Below are 19,638 nucleotides of genomic sequence, written 5' to 3'. Positions count from 1 at the left end.
GACTCCATTCCATTCTCCCAGTTTCTCCGTCTTCGACGCATCTGCTCTGATGATGCTACCTTCCATGACGTTGCTTCTGGTATGACCTCCTTTTTCCTCAGCCGAGGATTCCCCCCCACTGTTGTTGACAGGGCCCTCAACCATGTCCGGCCCATTTCCCATACCTCTGCCCTCAACCCTTCCCCTCCCTCCCAGAACCGTGACAGGGTTCCCCTTGTCCTCACTTTAGACCCCATCAGCCTCCATATCCAAAGGATCATCCTCCGCCATTTCCGCCACCTCCAGCGTGATGCCACTACCAAATGCATATTGCCCTCCCTTCCCCTGTCAGCATTCCGAAGGGATCATTCCCTCTGCGACACCCTGGTCCACTCCTCCATTACCCCCACCACCTTGTCCCCGTCCCATGGCACCTTCCCCTGCAATCGCAGGAGGTGTAATACCTGCCCAATTATCTCCTCTCTTCTCACTATCCCAGGCCCCAAACACTCCTTTCAGGTGAAGCAGCGATTTACGTGTACTTCTTTCAATGTAGTATACTGTATTCGCTGCTCACAATGTGGTCTCCTCTACATTGGGGAGACCAAGCGCAGACCGGGTGACCGTTTTGCAGAACACCTCCACTCAGTCCGCAAGCAGGACCCTGAGCTTCCGGTTGCTTGCCATTTCAACACTCCCCCCTACTCTCATGCTCACATCTCTGTCCTGGGATTGCTGCAGTGTTCCAGTGAACATCAACGCAAGCTCGAGGAACAGCATCTCATCTACTGATCAGGCACACTACAGCCTGCTGGACTGAACATTGAGTTCAATAATTTCAGAGCATGACAGCCCCCCATTTTACTTTCATTTTTAGTTATTTTTTCTTTTTTACATTTTTTACAATCTTTTTTTTTTGCATTTATTTCATTTCATCTTAGTTTGTTCAGTTTGCTTACCCACTGTTTTTTTTTCAGGTTTGCACTTGCTGCTGTTCAATATTCAGCCCGTTAACACCTAATCTGTTCTAATGCTTTGTCTTTCAACACACCATTAACACATTGTTTGCCTTTGCTCCATGACCTTTTGGTCAGCTGTGTGGCCTTGTCCAATCTACACCTTCTCCTTTGTTATCTCTTGCCCCACCTCCACCTCACTTGCTTATAACCTGTGACTTTTCTAATATTTGTCAGTTCCGAAGAAGGGTCACTGACCCAAAACGTTAACTCTGCTTCTCTTTCCACAGATGCTGCCAGACCTGCTGAGTGGTTCCAGCATTTCTTGTTTTTATCCCAGTGGCCACTGCCGGTTCTGCAGAGCTGCAAGCCTTCCAATTGGCCAGCAGCTCTTGGAGGTGGGAGCTTATCCCTCAAAGGATGCATCCCCAACGGCGGGCAGTTAATTGCCTGCCCACGTGTAATTGCAATGGGAGTTCGATGGAGGGCCAAGGCGGGGTCTCCACATCCTTCCAGCCCTCCGCTGGGACCGCCATCCCCACAAGAAAATTCAGCCTGCAGTGTCCAAATCGGGAAGTATAAAGCAGGGAATATAAATTAGATTTAAAAGATATATAGAAAGCGGAATAAATATGGGAAAATACAGATGGGATTAAGAGAAATAAACTTAAAAAAAAATTATTTTATTTTAGAAAAATTTCCAACATCAATTTTCTTCTGAGGGAATGAGACTCTACACTTCTAAAATTAATTTGTCAGGGCCAGAGCAGTTAAAAACGGACTCACTCCTGAATGCACTCACCCTAGCATTTCCAGTCATTGTTAGTGTGAAACCGCTGGGTAGGAACAGCAAGTTCTCATTATTGTAGTAATTTCAATGTTGAGTCTCATCACCGAGGACTACCACAGTGCGCCCTGTGGAAAGGCAAGGTATCTCTGACAGCAATTTCTGTATTTCTGCACTTAACTCTGCCAGCAGTTGCTGTCAGATTTTCCCTGTTATAATGGCCAGCCTTGCCATTATTACAGCAAAATCTGGGCCCTTGGTTTCTTACCCATGTTTATGCACCTTAGCCAAGTTATAAACTGTTGGATAAATGGGAACTGCTACACTGAGTGTGTACTGACCTAACCTTTTATCAAAATCACTTCAATTTATATAAAAAGAATTGAATAATGAGGTCCATTTCAGATCCCATGATTTCAGGCTGGAGACTTTCATCAGCAAAGGTTCTTCTGATCTGCACATCTGTGCGCAAATAGGAGGCTAACCATCTGATCTGGGTTTTGGGCTTTGCAGTAATTAATATTGTTTATTGTTAATGAAAGCACAGCGCTTCTTTAATTATTAGTAGCACAAGAAATTAGGTTAATGCATTTTTATTTATGGAGCATTGCAGCTTTAAGTATATGAAGCCACAGTTTATAGTGGAGACTTAAAATGAAGTAGACGACATCTAAATGTAGAATCATTCCTGGATTGCTTTCCTCATATTGCAAAATGTCTCTGAGGACTTGGTCCCCATATGTTCTTCTGGCAGTCACTGACTGTCTGCTTCCTTAAACCTGATTTTTGTTGGGAATTTTTATACTCATCAAGCTAAGGAGTGCTTGAAAGAACAGTTTCCCATCTTGGGAACTTAGGATTATAGAAATTATAGAGAATGGTTGCAGCATAGAAGGAGGTCTTTCGTGTCCGTGACGGCTCTCTGCTAACCTAGTCCTAATCCCCGTAGCCCTGCAATTTTTTTTCTCTTCAGATAAATATACAATTCTCTTTTGAAGTTCTCAGTTGAATCTGCCTCCTCCACACTCTCAGGCACTGCATTCCAGATCCTTACCACTCACTGCGTAAAAAAAGATTTTCTTCATATCGCTGTTCCTTCTTTTGCCGATTACCTTGAATTGGTGTCCTCTGGTTCCTCAATCCTTCCGCCAATGGCAACAGTTTCTCCCTATCTACTTAGGGGGTCCAGGCTAATGCCCTGGGAATACAGGTTCAAATCCCACCATGGCAGCTGGTGGAATACAAATTCAATTAATTAATAAAAATCTGGAATTGAAAGCTAGTCTCAGTAATGCTGCCATGAAACTATCATTGATTGTTGTAAAAACCCATCTGGTTCACTAATGCCCTTTATGGAAGGAAATCTGCCATCCTTACCTGGTCTGGCCTACAAGTGACTCCAGACCCACAGCAATGTGGTTAATTCTTAACTGCCCTGTGAAATGGCCCAGCAAGCCATTCAGTTGTCAAAGGCAATTAGGGATGGTCAACAAGTGCTGGCCTTGCCAGAGACACTCACATCCATGACAGAATTAAAAAAAACTCTGTCCAGACCCCTCATGATTCTGAACACCTCAATCAAACCTCCTCTTAACCTTCTCTTCTCCAAGGGGAACAGCTCCAGCTTCTCCAACCTAACCACGTAACTGAAGTTCCACATCCCTGAAACATTCTCTTAATTTTTTTCTGCATCCTCTCTAAAGCCTTCACATCCTTCTTAAAGTGTGGTGCCCTGAACTGGACACAATACTCCAGTTGAGGGCGAACCAGTGTTTTATACAGATTTATCATAACTTTTTTTTTATTCATTCATGGGATGTGGGCGTCACTGGTTATCCCAGCATTTATTGCTTCTATTTATAAAGCCCAGTAGTACAGTAGTAAATGACAGCTGTCTTTTCCTTCCTTCTCCACCTCCCCATCCCCAAATCCCACCCACCCTGCCAACTTGCTGATGGTTAAATATGCTAATATCAGGTTTCTAATTTCCCTTCTTGAGTGTGACTGAATGGTAATGACTAACTTTTCTCATGCTCACTTCAGGTAGCTTGTTTGGAGTGTATCTTGGGTAATTGTGGGTGCACCCTCAGCGCTCCAACTATTTTCCACCCATTAATATTGATAGATGATGAGATTTAATGGCCAGTGCGATTTTTGCCCTTCATTTCTTCACCTGTTTTCTGTGGTCTTTCTCACTCTGATAGCCAATTTGTAGGTAATTTTATTCTATGGGCCTGCATCCATTTGGAATTGAACACATATTATGATCCCTGTGGAGGTCAATAAACCAAAAGACTTGAATTTACTGACTGACCCCAATAGTAAAGCCAAACTGACAAGATTTCACTTTTATAAATTTACTGCAACAGTTAAACCAAAATCAACATAAACTAAACATGAACCAACAGACAGATCACGGTCAATATATATAGTTTACAATCACGTTAATTATCAGATGCAACAAAGATAGATCTCACAGATTGACTGGGCAGTTCTTTCAGCAAAGGTGACACCAAACAGCCACAAAGTTCTTCAAAACTCTAAATCTCTTCAGGTAGATTTCCAGCTCCTCTCCTCCAAGATGCAGTCACTGATATAATGCCTTCTTAACAATAGTGAACGCTGCAGTCTTCCCTTTAATGTTTCCGGGGTGAGAGTGGCTAAAGACCGAAAGGTCTGAAAATTAGTGGCCGAAGACAAAAATGTCAGAATTTTTTTTTGACAAGGAATCATGTAATTAGAGCACTGTTAATAATCTATGATGAATGCAAATGCTTCCAGGCCACTTCAAATGTGTAGTTTTCCCTTTGTTTACCTTCGATTACCATCCAGATGGTGGACCAATGCATTTGTATAAAAAATCACCAAAGTGACCTCAGCATTCTAACATTGCAGCATTTAACACTGTGTGTCTGTGCAATTTTAGCTGGTTAAGTTCCAGCAGTGTCCCTGCCTGAAAGCTGAGCAATCCTAAAAGCTTAGTTAAGAGTGATATTGCTCCACAGAGAGTTCCTTATTAGGCAGAAACCATTAGGTACATGTAGATTATGCATCAGTTGGAATGGGAGACTCAAACATGGTGATGGATTGCCATGTGTCAAACACAGCTGATTCCATACAAAAAAAAATGTCACAAAAGTGATACACCTACCTCAGGTACACAGACAATAATCATCCACCAAACTTAAATTGCACAAGAAAGTCTCAATGGAAATCAAATGGAGACACTGGAATATTATTGGTGAAGTTGTTTCAAGTTAAGGAAAGCTCCCAATTGAGTAAAATTTCAGATTCTAAAGCTTCTTCGCAAAACTGAGAATGCTACTGTAACAATATACAATATGAGCTCTAACGAGTTATAATTTTTTTCAAAGCCTGCCAGAAAACCACAAAGGTGCTTCGAAAGTCAGAAGCAGCAGTTCCTACTCGCAGCTACTGTCAGCTGTGAAACTGACAGTTGAGATTTTTTTTTTAAGTCGATCTAGTCGGATAGGAAGAAGTCAATGTCAGATTTCCAAAACCCCAATGTCAGAAATCCGCCATTTGGCAGAAATTTCTCAACCCTGCATTTCGGTCTTGTCGCGTCTTGAATGTCCTTGGTCCTGCTCACAAGTCTTGACGGCGTGGCTCCACCAATATTTCTTTAATTCATCAAAGGTAGCTGCCGCAACTCGTATTTGCCAATGGCCAACTCCCAGAATCAGCTTTCTCTATCTGCAGCTTGTCTGCCAAAAAATCCTGCGGCCTGCTTGAATTCTGCAATCTTGGAATCTGAACTTGGATCGCTCCAGTCACATGCATCTGGTCAAATGACTCTCTGTCTAACCTGTTTCCAACCAGTTTTAGTTTCCCCAGAAACCTAAAGGTTTTAGTTTCACTTTTAAGTTAACATCTGTCTCAAAATAAAATGAGCTTTGAAACCAGAGTCAGTGCACTTAACAGAATTCAACAAGTCACCTGTTCTGACAACAGTCTGCACCCACTCCTTCACTGGTCTCATGAACCGTGGACTCCATTTCAGTATGGAGAAGAAGATTTCATTCCATCAATTTGGTGTGGATTTAAAATCAATACCAAAAGGTTATAAAAGTGTACTAACTAAGATTGTAGTGGAGGGTGTAATGAGTACAGCCACTTTTGTTTTTGAGGTTGTTATGAAAGAAGAATAAAAATAGTGGGGCTAATTTTTTTCATTTCAGTAGAAAAATGAATGCACCAGAGAACTGACAAAGGGAAAATGTGATTCCTATATTCAAAAAGGGAGTTAGAATGAATCCAGGGAATTACAGATCTGCTAGCTTAACATCAAGTAGAAGAAAATATATTAGAATCTTTGGTAAATGATCAGGGCCTGGAATTGCACTGATTTTTGTCTCTGCAATTCCCCCAATATCAGCAGAACTGGCACAAAAGGTTTAAGCACGAATTACATTCAGCACAACTTGAGTTTCTGCAATCTTTTATGCTAGTTTAAAAAACATTGTGCTCGAAGCAGTCCCTGCCCACAAAACTGGGGTGAATTAATCATCCCTGGGAGTTTCCACTAATTGTACTCATTTGCAGGCCTTTGAACATGCTACAAAAATTAGCTAGAACTTTTGAGTGCAAGGATACTAATAGGCACATTTGCAATGGTTTTGCATGTTTTTTTAAATTTACTAGGGAACTGACTACCGTCCCTAGTCTGACTAGACAATATTTTTATATCATTTTTAAAGTCATTTTCATGAATTTAAAATTGGGTTACTTACAGGTGGTGCATTAACACTGATTTTAAAATGCTTATTTTTATCTGATTATCCGACTTTACCAAGTTACCACTCTTAAATCCATCAAGGAATATTTTAAAAGTAAAATGCATATATTAAAATTATATTTTCCAGATGTGCCCACCCACCATCACATTTTTTATATGTTCGTCTCTTGATTTAAGAGATTTGGTATAAAAATGTCACTATTTTTCCCAAATATAGATTGAAGTTGATCTGTAAACCCCATTAGTGGCTTATTTAATCTCCAACAGGTCAGGGCTCTTTACAGAAACTATTTTACAGCATCTGAAAATGCTTTATTAAAAACTTTTTAAAAATCCTACCTGCTATCAGTTGTGCATTTGTCTCAAGAGAGAGTTATGTTTACCAGTTTAGTATCTGTAGTTGGTGAATGAGATGGGTTTATGGGGAATATTCTATTTTGATCGACAGTCCTGTAGGTAAAAAAATTCCTAAAATTAGGAATGACTACTGGTAATTCACACCAAAGTAGGTGGCTTGTCTTTTTCTTCTCTTCTGCTCCCTTGTGTTTTTCTCCCTCTCGCCCTCGGGAGGATTATTTAGCAGATCCCCGGCTGGAAAGTCTCTACGGACCGAGAGAGATCTGTACACCCCAGTTTGCGAACCCCTACACTAACACAGTGGTTCTCAAATATTTTTGGTTAAAGGATCCCTTTTCATACAGATTAATCACCTACTCTATCTAAATTATACTAATTGCGAATTTATATCTACTGATATACGATTTCTGAAATATACAGTGGAAAAACATTTAGAATCTTTAATTACCACGTTATTCTGGACTTGCCGGGGGTTAAAGGAGTCTGAGAAATAATGTGTATGTCTATTCTGCCTCCACCTTACTGACCGATTACTTGCTGGAGCGGCACCACTCGCAGCTTGACCCATTAGTTAGATTTTTTCTACCCCTCATCCTTCAGGTAAGGGAAAGAGATCGGATTGAGTGAGAGAGAAATAAACAGGGAAAGGAAAAGTAAGATTTTTTTTTAAATCTCAAAGAACAATTGTACTTCCTGGAGGAATGAGATTTCACATTATCAATTGTTCCCTTTCTGAGCTGGAATGGTTGCGTGGCATTGCAGGAACGTAAATCTTATGAAGGGAGTCATTACGTCATAAAGTACCAGCCCTACCTTTCTGGAATGAGTTTAATTCGTGTTAATAGTGCAAATGCAATAATTTCTTGAAACTCAGGAAGTTGTTGGCGAGCTTCCGTTTTTGCGAGGTTAATAGCGAGATGGTGCAAATCATCTAGCAATTTGTGGTAATTTGCAATCCTCAGCATTTCGCTTCCTCGCCACATAGGCTGGGTTATTGATAAACTACGCATGGCGTGCGCACTAAACTCGACACTATTTTCCCAGCAAATCCTGGCCATTAAGTTATAAAAACTTAGATATCATTGAATACGCTATCCATTTAGAATCTTAGGATCAAATAATTGACCATTTACAAAAGTGGGGAGAATCATCAACTGTCCAGAAAGTGGCATTAAAGTCCCTTTTCATTCCTTCCAATTTCAGTTAACTTATGCAACATAGCCATATTTGAGTTGGTTTGCATCTGTAGAAGAGGCAGCAGCTGTTCATTGCTGGTATTAGCAAATCAGGAGCAAAGTGTCCTGGAAAGGTAGTAGCTTTGATTGATTGTCCCCCTTTTCTGGGAAGGGAAGGAATTTAGTTTTCCTTAAACTCAGGAATCAACAGATGATGATGTATCTTGGAGAGGTGGCTGTCAACAATGGAATAATTATCCAGACTCTAGATGGGACAGATTTGATGACCTGAACTGCCCTTCTTTCTCTGGATCTTATGTTTTAACCATCTCCCTCTACCTGCAGTTGACAATATCACAACCATGAAATATAGAAAATATTTCCATGTGTTCCTTCCTACACACCTGTGGACATTAAGAAAACCTGATTTAATGCTAACGTGACAGATCTTAAAAATGAAGAAAATAAGTTGCTTTATGGCAAAATCAATGTGAATATGAAATGTGAATGTCAATGTGAGTGTAAAGAAAAGTGAATTAGTTTATCTCTAAATAAGCCTTGTTTAGAATACTGTGCATGCTTTAATAGTAGATTAAGAGCACCACCTGCAGGAAAGGCAATTTAGAGAGAAGTTAATAAAGAAAAATTAGACACTGCATTGTCAATTAAATGTCATCAACAAAATGTTTGTTAACTCAACCCAACAGGATTTACTCTTCAGTAACCACTGGAAGAAAAAATTATAAACTAAAAATACTATTCAAAGCATATTATGCAGGTTAACTCTTAAATAGATTGGAAGCACCTTCTGGTTAGATTGGCTTTAGTGAAAATTCTATGTAATTATCAGAGCGAACTTAAGTTTTTACAGTTTTTGAGTTACTAAATAATAATTAAACTCCCACAAATACAAAATAATGAAGAACTTGGGAACACTCTGATTCTGTAATTTTCCTTCTGTAAGTGTATATTTTGAGCGGATGACAGTATCATTTCACAAGCAATCATGGCATATTGCACTTAATCAGTGAATTATATGTACATAAATATTTGTGTTTTGTACCAAACTCCAACAATTTATGCAGAAAACAATGCAGCTTTCAATTCTGCATCATCAGTATACTCTGCATTTTGTATAATTTCCACAGTGATTTGGAACAGTGTTGCTAAAACTACTTGCAGTGAGACTAAGATATAATATAGTTGGGCTTCCTAATTTTAAATGGGTTTTGAAGTACCATGGAAAAACTATGGCACAGAAATAGGCCATTCAGCCCATCATGTCTGTGCCGGCTGAAAAAACTAGCTGCCCAATCTAATCCTACCTTTCAGCACCAGGTCAGGAGCACAAGAACACAAAAAATAGCAGAAGTAGACCATATGGCCCATCGAGCCTGCTCCGCCATTCAATACAATCATGGTTGATCTTGGGCTTCAATTCCACTTTCCTGCCCACTCCTCATATCCCTTGATTCCCCACAAGACCAAAAATCAATCTATCCTAGCCTTAAATGTATTCTATGATGGAGCATCCACAACTCTCTGGGGTAGAGAATTCCAATGATTCACAACCCTTTGAGCGAAGTAATTTCTCCTCATCTCAGTCCTGAATGATTGATCCCTTATCCTGAGTCTGTGTCCCTGTGTTCTAGATTCCCTTAACAGTGGGAACAATCTCTCTGTTTCTACCCCATTGAGCCCTTTCAGAATCTTGTATGTCTCAATTAGATCGCCTCTCATTTTTCTAAACTCCAGAGAATATAGGCTCAATTTACTCAGCCTCCTCATCCCAGGAACCAACTTAGTAAATCTTTGTTGCATTGCCTCTAGTGCAAATATATCCTTTCTTAAATGTGGAGACCAAAACTGCACAGAGTATTCCAGGTGCAGTCTCAACAAAGCCCTGTACAATTTTAGTAAGACTTCTTTATTCCTGTACTCCAATCCCCTTGCAATAAAGCTCAATATGCCATTGGTCTTCCTAATAGCCTGCTGCACTTGCATGTTAACTTTGTGCCTTTCTTCTATGAGTACCCCCAAGTCTCTCTGAACATAAACACATCAGTTTCACACCCTTTAAAAAATATTGTTTTTCTATTTTTACGACCAAAGTGAACAATTCACACTTCCCTACATTATATTCCATTTGCCATCTTGTTGCCCACTCACTTAACCTGTCTATATCTCTTTGCAGTCTTTCTGCATCCTCCCCGCAGCTTACCATTCCACCGAGCTTTGTATCAGAAAACTTAGATACATTACTCTTGTCTCTTCATCCAAGTCATTAACATAGAGTATAAATAGCTGAGGCCCCAGCACTGATCCTTGCGCCCACCCCCCCCCCCCCCCCCCCACTAGTCACTGCCTGCCAACTTGAAAATGCCCCATTTATGTCCACTCTCTGCTTCCTGTCTGTTAACTTTGTTAGCCTTGCAGGTTACAGCACTTCAGGTGCATGTCCAGGTACCTTTTAAAGGAGTTGAGGGTTTCTGTCTCCACCACCATTCCTGGCAATGAATTCCAGACACCCACCACCTTCTGGGTGAAAAAGTCTTTTCTCATGTCCCCTCTAATTCTTCTACCAATCACCTTAAATCTGTGCCCCCTGGTAATTGACCTCTCCACTGGGGGAAACAGGTCCTTCCTGTTTACACTATCTAGGCCCCTCATAATTTTGTACACCTCAATTAAGTCACCCCTCTGCCTCCTCTGTTCGAAGGAAAACAACCCTAGCCGATCCAATCTTTCCTCATAGCTGCAACTTTCAAGCCCTGGCAACATTCTTGTAAATCTCCTCTGTACTCTCTCCAGAGTAATTATGTCCTTCCTGTAATGTGGTGACCAGAACCGTAAGCAATACTTTAGCTGTGGCCTAACCAGCGTTTTATACAGTTCCAGCATTACATCCCTGCTTTTGTATTCTTTTTCTCAGCCAATAAAGGAAAGCATTCCATATGCCTTCTTCACCAATCTACTTGTCTTGCCACCTTCAGGGACCTGTGGACATGCACTCCAAGGTCTCTCACTTCTTCTACCCCTCTCAATATCCTCCCATTTATTGTGTATTCCCTTGCTTTGTTTGCCCTCCCCAAATGCATTACTTCATACTTCTCTGGATTGAATTCCATTTGCCATATTTCAACCCACTCAACCAAACCACTGAAATCATTCTAGAGTCTACAGCTATCTTCTTCTCTTTCAACTACAAGGCCAATTTTTGCATCATCAGCAAATTTCCAAATCATGCCTCCCACATTTAAGTCCAAATCATTTATACCACAAATAGTCCTGTGGAACGCCACTTTCCAATTGCAAAAACATCCGTTGACTACAACCCTTTGTTTCCTGTCACTGAGCCAATTTTGGATCCAACCTGCCATATTCCCCTGTATCCCATGGGCTTTCCTTTTACTGACCAGTCTGCCATGTGGGACCTTGTCAAATGCCTTACTAACATCCATGTAGACCACATCCACTGCACTATCCTCATCAATCCTCCTTGTTACTTCCTCAAAAAATCAATTAAGTTAGTAAGACATGACCTTCATTTAACAAATCCATGCTATCCATGATTAATCCGTACCTAAGTGGTAGTTTATCATGTCTCAGAAATGATTCTAATAATTTATCCAGCACGGAGGTCAGACTGACTGACCTGTAATTATCCCTCGCAACTTTTTTAAACAATGGTATAACATTCACAGTCCTCCAATCCTCTGGCACCTCACCCATAGCCAGTGAGGATTTGAAGATGATCCCCAGCGCATCCGCTATTTCCTCCCTGGCTTCCTTTAACAATCTGGGATGCAATCCATCAGGCCCTGGCGATTTATCCACTTTCAAGGTTGTCAGACCCTCTAGTAGTTCCTCATTATGCTTATCCTATCTAATATTTCACACTCCTCTTTTACTACAATGTCTGCATCAACTCTCTCCTGTGAAGACAAAAGCAAAAAACTCATTAAGAACCCTGCCCACGTCTTCTGCATCCACGCATAAGTTCCTTGTATATCTGATAGACCCTACCCTTTCCTTAGTTATCCTCTTGCTCTTAATGTACAGATAAACCATCTTTGGGTTTTCCTTGATTTTACCTGCCAATAATTTTTCATGTCCTCTCTTTGCTTTTCTATTTTTTTTTTACTTCACCCCTGCACTTTCTTTACTCCTGTAGGTTTTCTAAAGTATTAAGTTTTTAGTGATTGCATAAGCTTTCTTTTTCTGTTTTAACTTACCCTATAAGCTTCTAGATAACCAGGGGGCTCTAGATTTGGTCGTACCACCCTTTATCTTTGTAGAGATATGCCTACACCGTGCCTGTAGCATCTCGCTTCTGAATGCCTCCCATTGGTTTGCTACTGATTTTCCTTCAAGTAGATGTATCCAGTCCACTTTCGCCAGATCACACCTCAGTTTCGTAAAATTTACCTTCCCCCAATTTAGAACTTTTACTCCTGTTTTAATCTTTGTCCTTTTCCATGATTATGCTAAAACTATTATTGTCACTATTTCCAAAATGGTCATCCACTGCTACTTCATCATCAAGACTAAATCTAGAATTGTGCCCCCACTCGGGTTTGTTACATGCTGGCTAAAAAAAAGTTCTCTTGAAAGGAGTTCAAGAATTTAGTGCTCTTCTCACTGTTTGTATCCCAGTTGATATTCGGGTAATTGAAATCCCCAACTATTATTGCTCTATAGTTTTTGCACTCAGAAATTTGCCTACGTATTTGTTCTATCTCCTCACTATTTGGGGGTCTATAGTACACTGCTAGTCGTGTGGCTGCCCCTTTTTTATTTGAGCACCACCCATATGGCCTATTTTGATGATTTATTTAGATCATCCCTCCTCACAGCTTATTGATTCCTTAACCAATAATGCTACAACCCCTCCTTTTTTATCTCCCTCTCCATCACGCCTGAAAACTCTGTATTCAAGGATGTTGAGCTGCCATTCTTGCCCCTCTTTAAGCCAAGTTTCCGTTATAGCAATGATATGGTGTTGCCATGTGGCTATCTGTGCCCTCAGCTCATCGGCGTTATTTACTATACTCCTTGTATTTAAATAAATACCCTTTAACACTGCCAAGTTCCTGTGCTGCACACGTTTTAACCATTGCTTCCTCTGTCGTTCAGAGTCACTCGCTAATTTTCTGCCTCCCGTTCCCCACCTGCAGTTGTCCTATCTGAAACTGCCCTCAGGTTCCCATCCCCCTAACAATCTAGTTTAACCCATCCCCAACAGCACTGGCAAATCTTCCTGCAAGGATATTTGTCCCAGCCCTGTTCAGGTGTAGACCGTCCAAGCTTGTACAGATCCCACCTTCCCCAGAACCTGTCCCAATGCTCCAGAAATCTGAAGCCCTGAAGATATAATTCGTTGTCTTTTTTTCTCTACTGACTGGATGTATGTCCATGAAAAATATGAACCAGGCTTTTGTTTTGTATCATAAGCAGCACCTACTGGATTTTAATAAGTATTACACAACAGATGTACATAAGAACACAAAATAAATAAAAACTTCAGTCATTAAGAAATGATTTATTGTTGCACCTTTCACACAGATTCCCCATTTCCCACAAGGATTTAGAACTGCAGTTTCCTGACTTGATCCTGCATACACAAAACATTCAGAAAACCATTTAAAGTTTTGTACATTATTATTTCGAATACAAAATCAATACCACTGTAATTGTTTTTAATGTAATTTATTTTTCTGTTCAGTAATTATATTAAGGTGTGATAGTTACAATACTCTTTTAAAGCTTTGTTCCACAGCTCATTTCATGTTCCATCTACTAAATTCTCACAAATGAAACCCCCTCAATTAAACTAGATTTGTGCCATTTTAAATAGTCTGAAGCAGGAATTGGATAATTTTATTTAATGTTTAGAGTGTTGCTCTTATGGAGAGCGTCTTCCCTTTTTCATTAACAAGTGGCACTGGATTGTGCGAAGACGATCTTTTGCTGGTGCAAACTCTGGTTGTAATTTCAAAGTAGACTCGTACCATCGCATTGCTTTCTCGTACTCTTCCTGTGAGGAAGATAAGACAACTTTTAACACCTTGAGAACACTGAATCATCCTTTCACACTATTAAAAAGACTACTTTTGAATGCGTTTGTGACTATGCCACCCTCTGTTGATTCAGCAAATTGAGATTCTTCAGCCCCCATCATCTTTTTCACTATGGATCCATCAGCTCTTTACAGTGCCATTCATCACCAGGTCTGTCCCCAGGCCCTTTATATAATGCCTTTAAAGAAAATGTCCAAAACACATCACAAGAGCTTTACAAAGCAAAATTTGACGAGACTATATTATGTTAGACGACCAAAAGTGTGGTCAAAGAGGTAGGTTTTAAGGAGCGTCTTAAAGGAGGAAAGCGAGGCAGAGGTGGAGAGGTTTAGGGAGTGAGTTCCCAGAGCTTAGGGCCTTTAGCAGCTGTAGGCGCGGCCACCAATGGTGGAACATTAAAATCGGGGATGCTCAAGAGGTTGGAATTAGAGGAGTGCAGACATCTCAGAGGCTTGTGGGGCTACTGCAGATTAGAGATAGGAGGCCATGGAGGGATTTGAAAACAAGGATGAAAATTTTAAAATCAAGGCATTGCTTAACCACGAGCCAATGTAGGTTAGCAGGGGTGAAAGGTGAATGGGATTTGTTAAGAGTCAGCAGCAAAGTTTACAGAGGGTAGAATGTGGGAGATCAACCAATAGTGCGTTGGAATAATCAAGTTTAGAGCTAGCAAAGAAGGAATGGATGAGGGTTTCAGCAGCAGATGAGCTGAGCTGGGGCAGAGTTGTGCAACATTACCAAGGTGGAACTAGGCAGTCTTAGGTAATAGTGGTCAGAAGCTCATCTTGGGGTCAAATATGACACCAAAGTTGCAAACAGTCCTCTTCAGCCTCAGACAGTTGCCAGCGAGAGGAATGAAGTCAGTGGCTATGAAATGGAGTTTGTAGTGGGGATTGAAGATGTAGCTTCAATCTTCCCAATATTTAACCGGAGGAAATTTCTGCTCACCCACTGCTGGATGTTAGACAAGCAATCTGATAATTTAGAGACAGTGGGGGAGTTGATTGAGGTGGTGGTGGGTAGAGCTGAGCATCGTCAGCGTGAAAGTGAAAAGTGATGTTGTGTTTTCGAATGATATTGTTGAGGAGCATGGAGATGAGAAATAGGAAGGGGCCAAGGATAGATCCTTGGGGGACAACAAAGGTAATGGTGTGGCAGCTGGAAGGGAAATCATTGGAATTAATTCTCTGGCTACGATTAGACAGATATTAAACCAGGTGAGTGCAATCCCACCCAGTTGGATGACAGTAGAGGGGTGTTGGAAGAGGATAGTGTGGTCAATCGTGTCATAAAGGCTACAGGACAGGTCGAGAAGGATGAGGAGGGATCATTTACTTTTGTCGGAGTCACATAGGATGCCATCATGACTTTGATGAGAGCTGTTTCGGTACTGTGGAAGGGCTGGATACATAATTGAAGGGATTCAAACAGAGTGCCAGGAAAGAGGGGAACAGACTTAGGAGGACACATTCAAGGACTATGTAGAGGAGAGTGAGGTTGGAGATGAGTTTTTATAAATTCTTTCATGGGACGTGGGCGTCACTGGCTAGGCCAGCATTTGTTGCCCATCCGTAATTGCCCTTGAAGATGGTGAACTGCCTTTTTGAATCGCTGCAGGTACACCCACAGTGCTGTTAGGGAGGGAGTTCCAGGATTTTGCTCCAGCGATAGTGAAGGAACAGCGATACAGTTCCAAATCAGAATGGTGAGTGGCTTGGAGGGGAACCTGCAGATGGTGGTGTTCCCATGCGTCTGCTATCCTTGCTCTTCTAGGTGGAAGAGGTCGTGGGCTTGGAAGGTGCTGTCGAAGGAGGCGTGGTGAGTTGTTGCAGTCCATCTTGTAGATGGTGTACACTGCTGCTACTGTGCGTCGGTGGTGGAGGGAGTGAATGTTTAAGGTAGTGGATGGGGTGCCAATCAAATGGGCTGCTTTGTCCTGGATGGTGTGGAGCTGCAGCCAACCAGGCAAGTGGAGAGTAGCCCATCACACTCCTGACTTGTGCCTTGTAGATGGCAGACAGGCTTTTGGGAGTCAGAAGGTGGGTTACTCGCTGCAGCCTCTGACCTGCTCTTGTTGCCACAGTAGATGTGTGGCTGCTACAGTTCAGTTTCTGGTCAATGGTAACCTCCAGGATGTTGATTTTTGACTTTTCTAAGGTGGGGGTCAAAAGTTGTCTTTTCAACAACCATCCTGGACTTAGCTGAATTTACTCACATCCTATGCACTTAATTTATCTTAATTCCACTAATTTCCTCCAGACAAAAGGTTAGCTGTAGGAATCTGCATGGGTTCCAGTGTTCCCTACATTAGGATATGTGGATCAATTCTTGGTCCAATACTACTCAAACCTTTTCTGTTATCACATTGTTTACTGTCTTGGCACGAGTGCCCCCTCTCACTCCAACTAGGGGAATTTAAACTACTGTGTTCTGCTTGCAGCTTTTATCCATCTCTCACCTTTACATGGTTCCCCTCTTTGTTTATTTCCTTCCTAGATGTGTCTTTCTTCATTTCTGGTGACAGGTTTTCCAGACATCACACAACTACCTGTGTTATGTTTAGCCCCATCCCATTTCATTCAAGATCATCTTCCTCCTTTTCTCCCAGTTTCAACATCACGTTTTCTCTGGTGACTCCACTTTCTATACCAGAGCTTCAGAAATACCTTCTTTTCCCCCTAGAAGTTTCCCTCCACAAAGATAATTTTACCCTGTGTACTCTATTTCCTGGGGCTTTGCTCTTATTCTGTCTTGCAAGACCTCCCCTTGTTCCCACCTTCTATCCCACTAGGTACTGTATTCATCAAGTCATCTGCTATCTCCCCATCCCACTTTCTGGAGGTTTCATTCCCTCTGCAGTACCCTTAAACACACTTCCATCTATCCTTCCCCTGGTGCCTTCCTGTACAACCACAGTGGATAACATTTGTTCATTTACTTTCTCTGAAGATGAAGACTACAGATAATGTTTCCATTTCAAACTTCAATTTATGCACAGACTGGGGAGGTAAATTAGGTGATGGCTTTGTGAATATCTCTGTTCTAAGTGCCACCTTTCCTTTCTATGGTTTATTAGTCCCCCACTGACCACCTACGCTGTCCCAACCAGGCAAGGTGCTGGGACAGGATTGCATCTTGGGCACTCTGATTTCCATGATAATGTTATTAATTTTAGACATTCGCTATAACTTTATTTACTTCACGGCAGAGACTGCTTATAATGTGGGGTAGGTCTGTCAGTTTGTGGCAAGAAGGGAATTGGATTAGCATTTCATGCTACAGTCTGCATGAAAGCTATACATCAATATACCTTCTTCAAGATGGTTCCATATTATTTTCAAAATTTGGATTGCATTCACATTGGTGACCTGAAACTAGAGCTATAGTGTAGTTTTTAACTAAAATACAATGTGAAAACCATGTTATGTCAAAGCAGAAATTGCAGCATAATGGGATTATTAAATAAATCTTCAAGTTTTCCAATGCAAAATTTTAAACTGTATAGGAGCAATGGGATAAATAAATTACATATGAAAAAATTCTCTCGCATGCCAGTTCTTTAAATATTTGTATGCGCTGAAAGAGAGATGCCATTTCAAGACAACACATCATAACTTGCAGCCCACTGAAATCAATATGAATAGAAATTCAGCCATACCAATTGACCATGAAAGGGGTTTGAACCAATCTGGGTCACTTACCATTGCTACATAGACATTAGCCAGGGTAAAGTGATTGACAACAAAGTGTGGAGCGATTTCCACTGCCATAGTAGCGACGATGATTGCATCATCCCATAGTTTAGCATTGTGAAAAATATTTGCCAAGCTTATGAGAGGCACATCCTGCTCATAAAAAAAATACAAGTTAGAAAAGGAATTGATCAAAGTTTCAGCCCAGTTTACTGCTTCTCAATGTTAGATTACCTACTGGAGATGTGGCATCACCAAACAACCTGCAAATTTGAATTTCAAAGGCACAGGCTCTAAAAATAAGGGAAACACTAATACAAAAGCAAAATACTGCTAATGCAGAAATCCAAAATAAAAACAGGAAATGCTGGAAATACCCAACAGGTCTGACAGCATATGTGGAGAGAAAAACAGGTTTCAAGTCAATGATCTATTGTCAGAACGCATCATGAATATCAAAATAACTTTTTATTTTTCATGCTATTATGTGCTTCTATTGAGTTTGATACATTTTATCTTATTTTCAAGTTTCTGTCTTTTTAATCTGGTTTTTCACAATTTGTAAAAAGCTTAACACTCCATGATGACTGTGCAAGCTTTGGTAGCTGACAACGTGGTTGCACTGTCTCCTAGGTTCAACGCTAATAGTATGGAGTCTGAAAAAGCAATGATTCTTGGCATGGTGGTTGGGGTAGCAATTTTGCTGTTCAGGTAATGATAAAACACAGTTTAAGTCTTAAATCAAGAACGTCCAAGCTTTTGGAGCTAGGAGTTGAATATCTTCGTCAAAACCACATATGCATATGGAATAATACAAGCCCCATACTCACAAAAGCAATGATTCCCCCTGATACACAAAATAACAAGATCCTCAAAAAGTGAAAGCATGTGAAGCACCCAGTGTTCTTTCCCCTCGTTTCCACCTTCCTTCACCCTATTCATTCTCTTCTCCTTGGCCCCAATTATTCAGCATCTCAAATCTTTGATCCTTTGCTCTGCACGTTTCTCTATATCTCCGTTATCCTTTTTATGGCATGCTCTCCCCTCTTTTGGTCCCCTCGCATCTCTCTGCTTCCTCTGTTATTTTTAATCACCTCTTCTCCTATGGCCTCTATTTCTCATTCACTCTGCTTCTCTATTCTTCTTTTAGGTCATGGCAAACATTTTAGAAAGATTCTATTGTCTCAGGAACACAACCTCAGTTATAAAAGATGCATCTTCTATGAACATGGGCATCAGCAGTGATCTAGTTGGGGCCACTAAAGCAGTACAAGGAGAGGGAGAGAATTCTTCAGGTCTTCAAATTTGCTCAGTCTGAAAGACTAAGCAAAGTTGCTCTCTGATTCGTCAAAACCCAGCAGCCAAAGAACAGTCTTTTGCAGCGCTCCAGGCCCAGTAATATTAAATAGTTTGAAGTTGAAGTTGCCTTTGCACATGATTGCAAAGAAGTGAACTGACGGGAGTTTGTTTTCCTGATCGGACCAAATAAGCTGGTGGGCAGTATTTGGCTCTCGGCTGCATCTTGTACACCCTGTACTTTAAACTATGCACCATCAAAATGTAGTGAGATGCTAACCCTTCATTGAAAAGAAATGTAGAAAAATTCAGTATTTCACATTTCCTTTATCCTCTTACTCCTGTAACTCCAAAGTCAACTTACATTTTGCTTGGAAGACATTTTAATATTTGGGAATGTTGTTTTGAAATTAGTACAAATTTAAAAATTCACTTGCAAAAGTCCGGCTAGTTGAGAAATTGGGTTTCTTCAGTCTTTGAGACAAGTTCAACCTTTTAATCACCTAGTTGTTCAGAACTTGAGTATTGCTGCAGAAAGAGACATGCTGTCGAGGTTTTTC

General features: G+C 40.9%; 1 protein-coding gene across 2 annotated transcripts in view; it reads right to left on the bottom strand.

Annotated features, from left to right (window-relative positions):
- Window positions 1-13,537: 13,537 nt before the first annotated feature.
- ttc17 (tetratricopeptide repeat domain 17) overlaps window positions 13,538-19,638 on the bottom strand; it is a 153,289-nt gene continuing 147,188 nt past the window's right edge. The window contains exons 24-25 of one of the 2 annotated variants that reach the window (XM_068046449.1): window positions 17,792-17,935; window positions 13,538-14,047 (exon numbers count right to left, since the gene is read on the bottom strand). In XM_068046449.1, coding sequence (XP_067902550.1) covers window positions 13,916-14,047; window positions 17,792-17,935 — 276 coding nt within the window. In that variant the 3' untranslated portion in view covers window positions 13,538-13,915. The remainder of the gene's footprint in view (window positions 14,048-17,791; window positions 17,936-19,638) is intronic. The other variant, XM_068046450.1, reaches the window with a different exon arrangement.

This window comes from Heterodontus francisci, chromosome 14 (assembly GCF_036365525.1).
Source record: "Heterodontus francisci isolate sHetFra1 chromosome 14, sHetFra1.hap1, whole genome shotgun sequence".
NCBI classification, from domain to species: domain Eukaryota; kingdom Metazoa; phylum Chordata; class Chondrichthyes; order Heterodontiformes; family Heterodontidae; genus Heterodontus; species Heterodontus francisci.
Note: the sequence above shows the minus strand (reverse complement) of the source record. Positions and strands in the feature narration are given on the sequence as shown.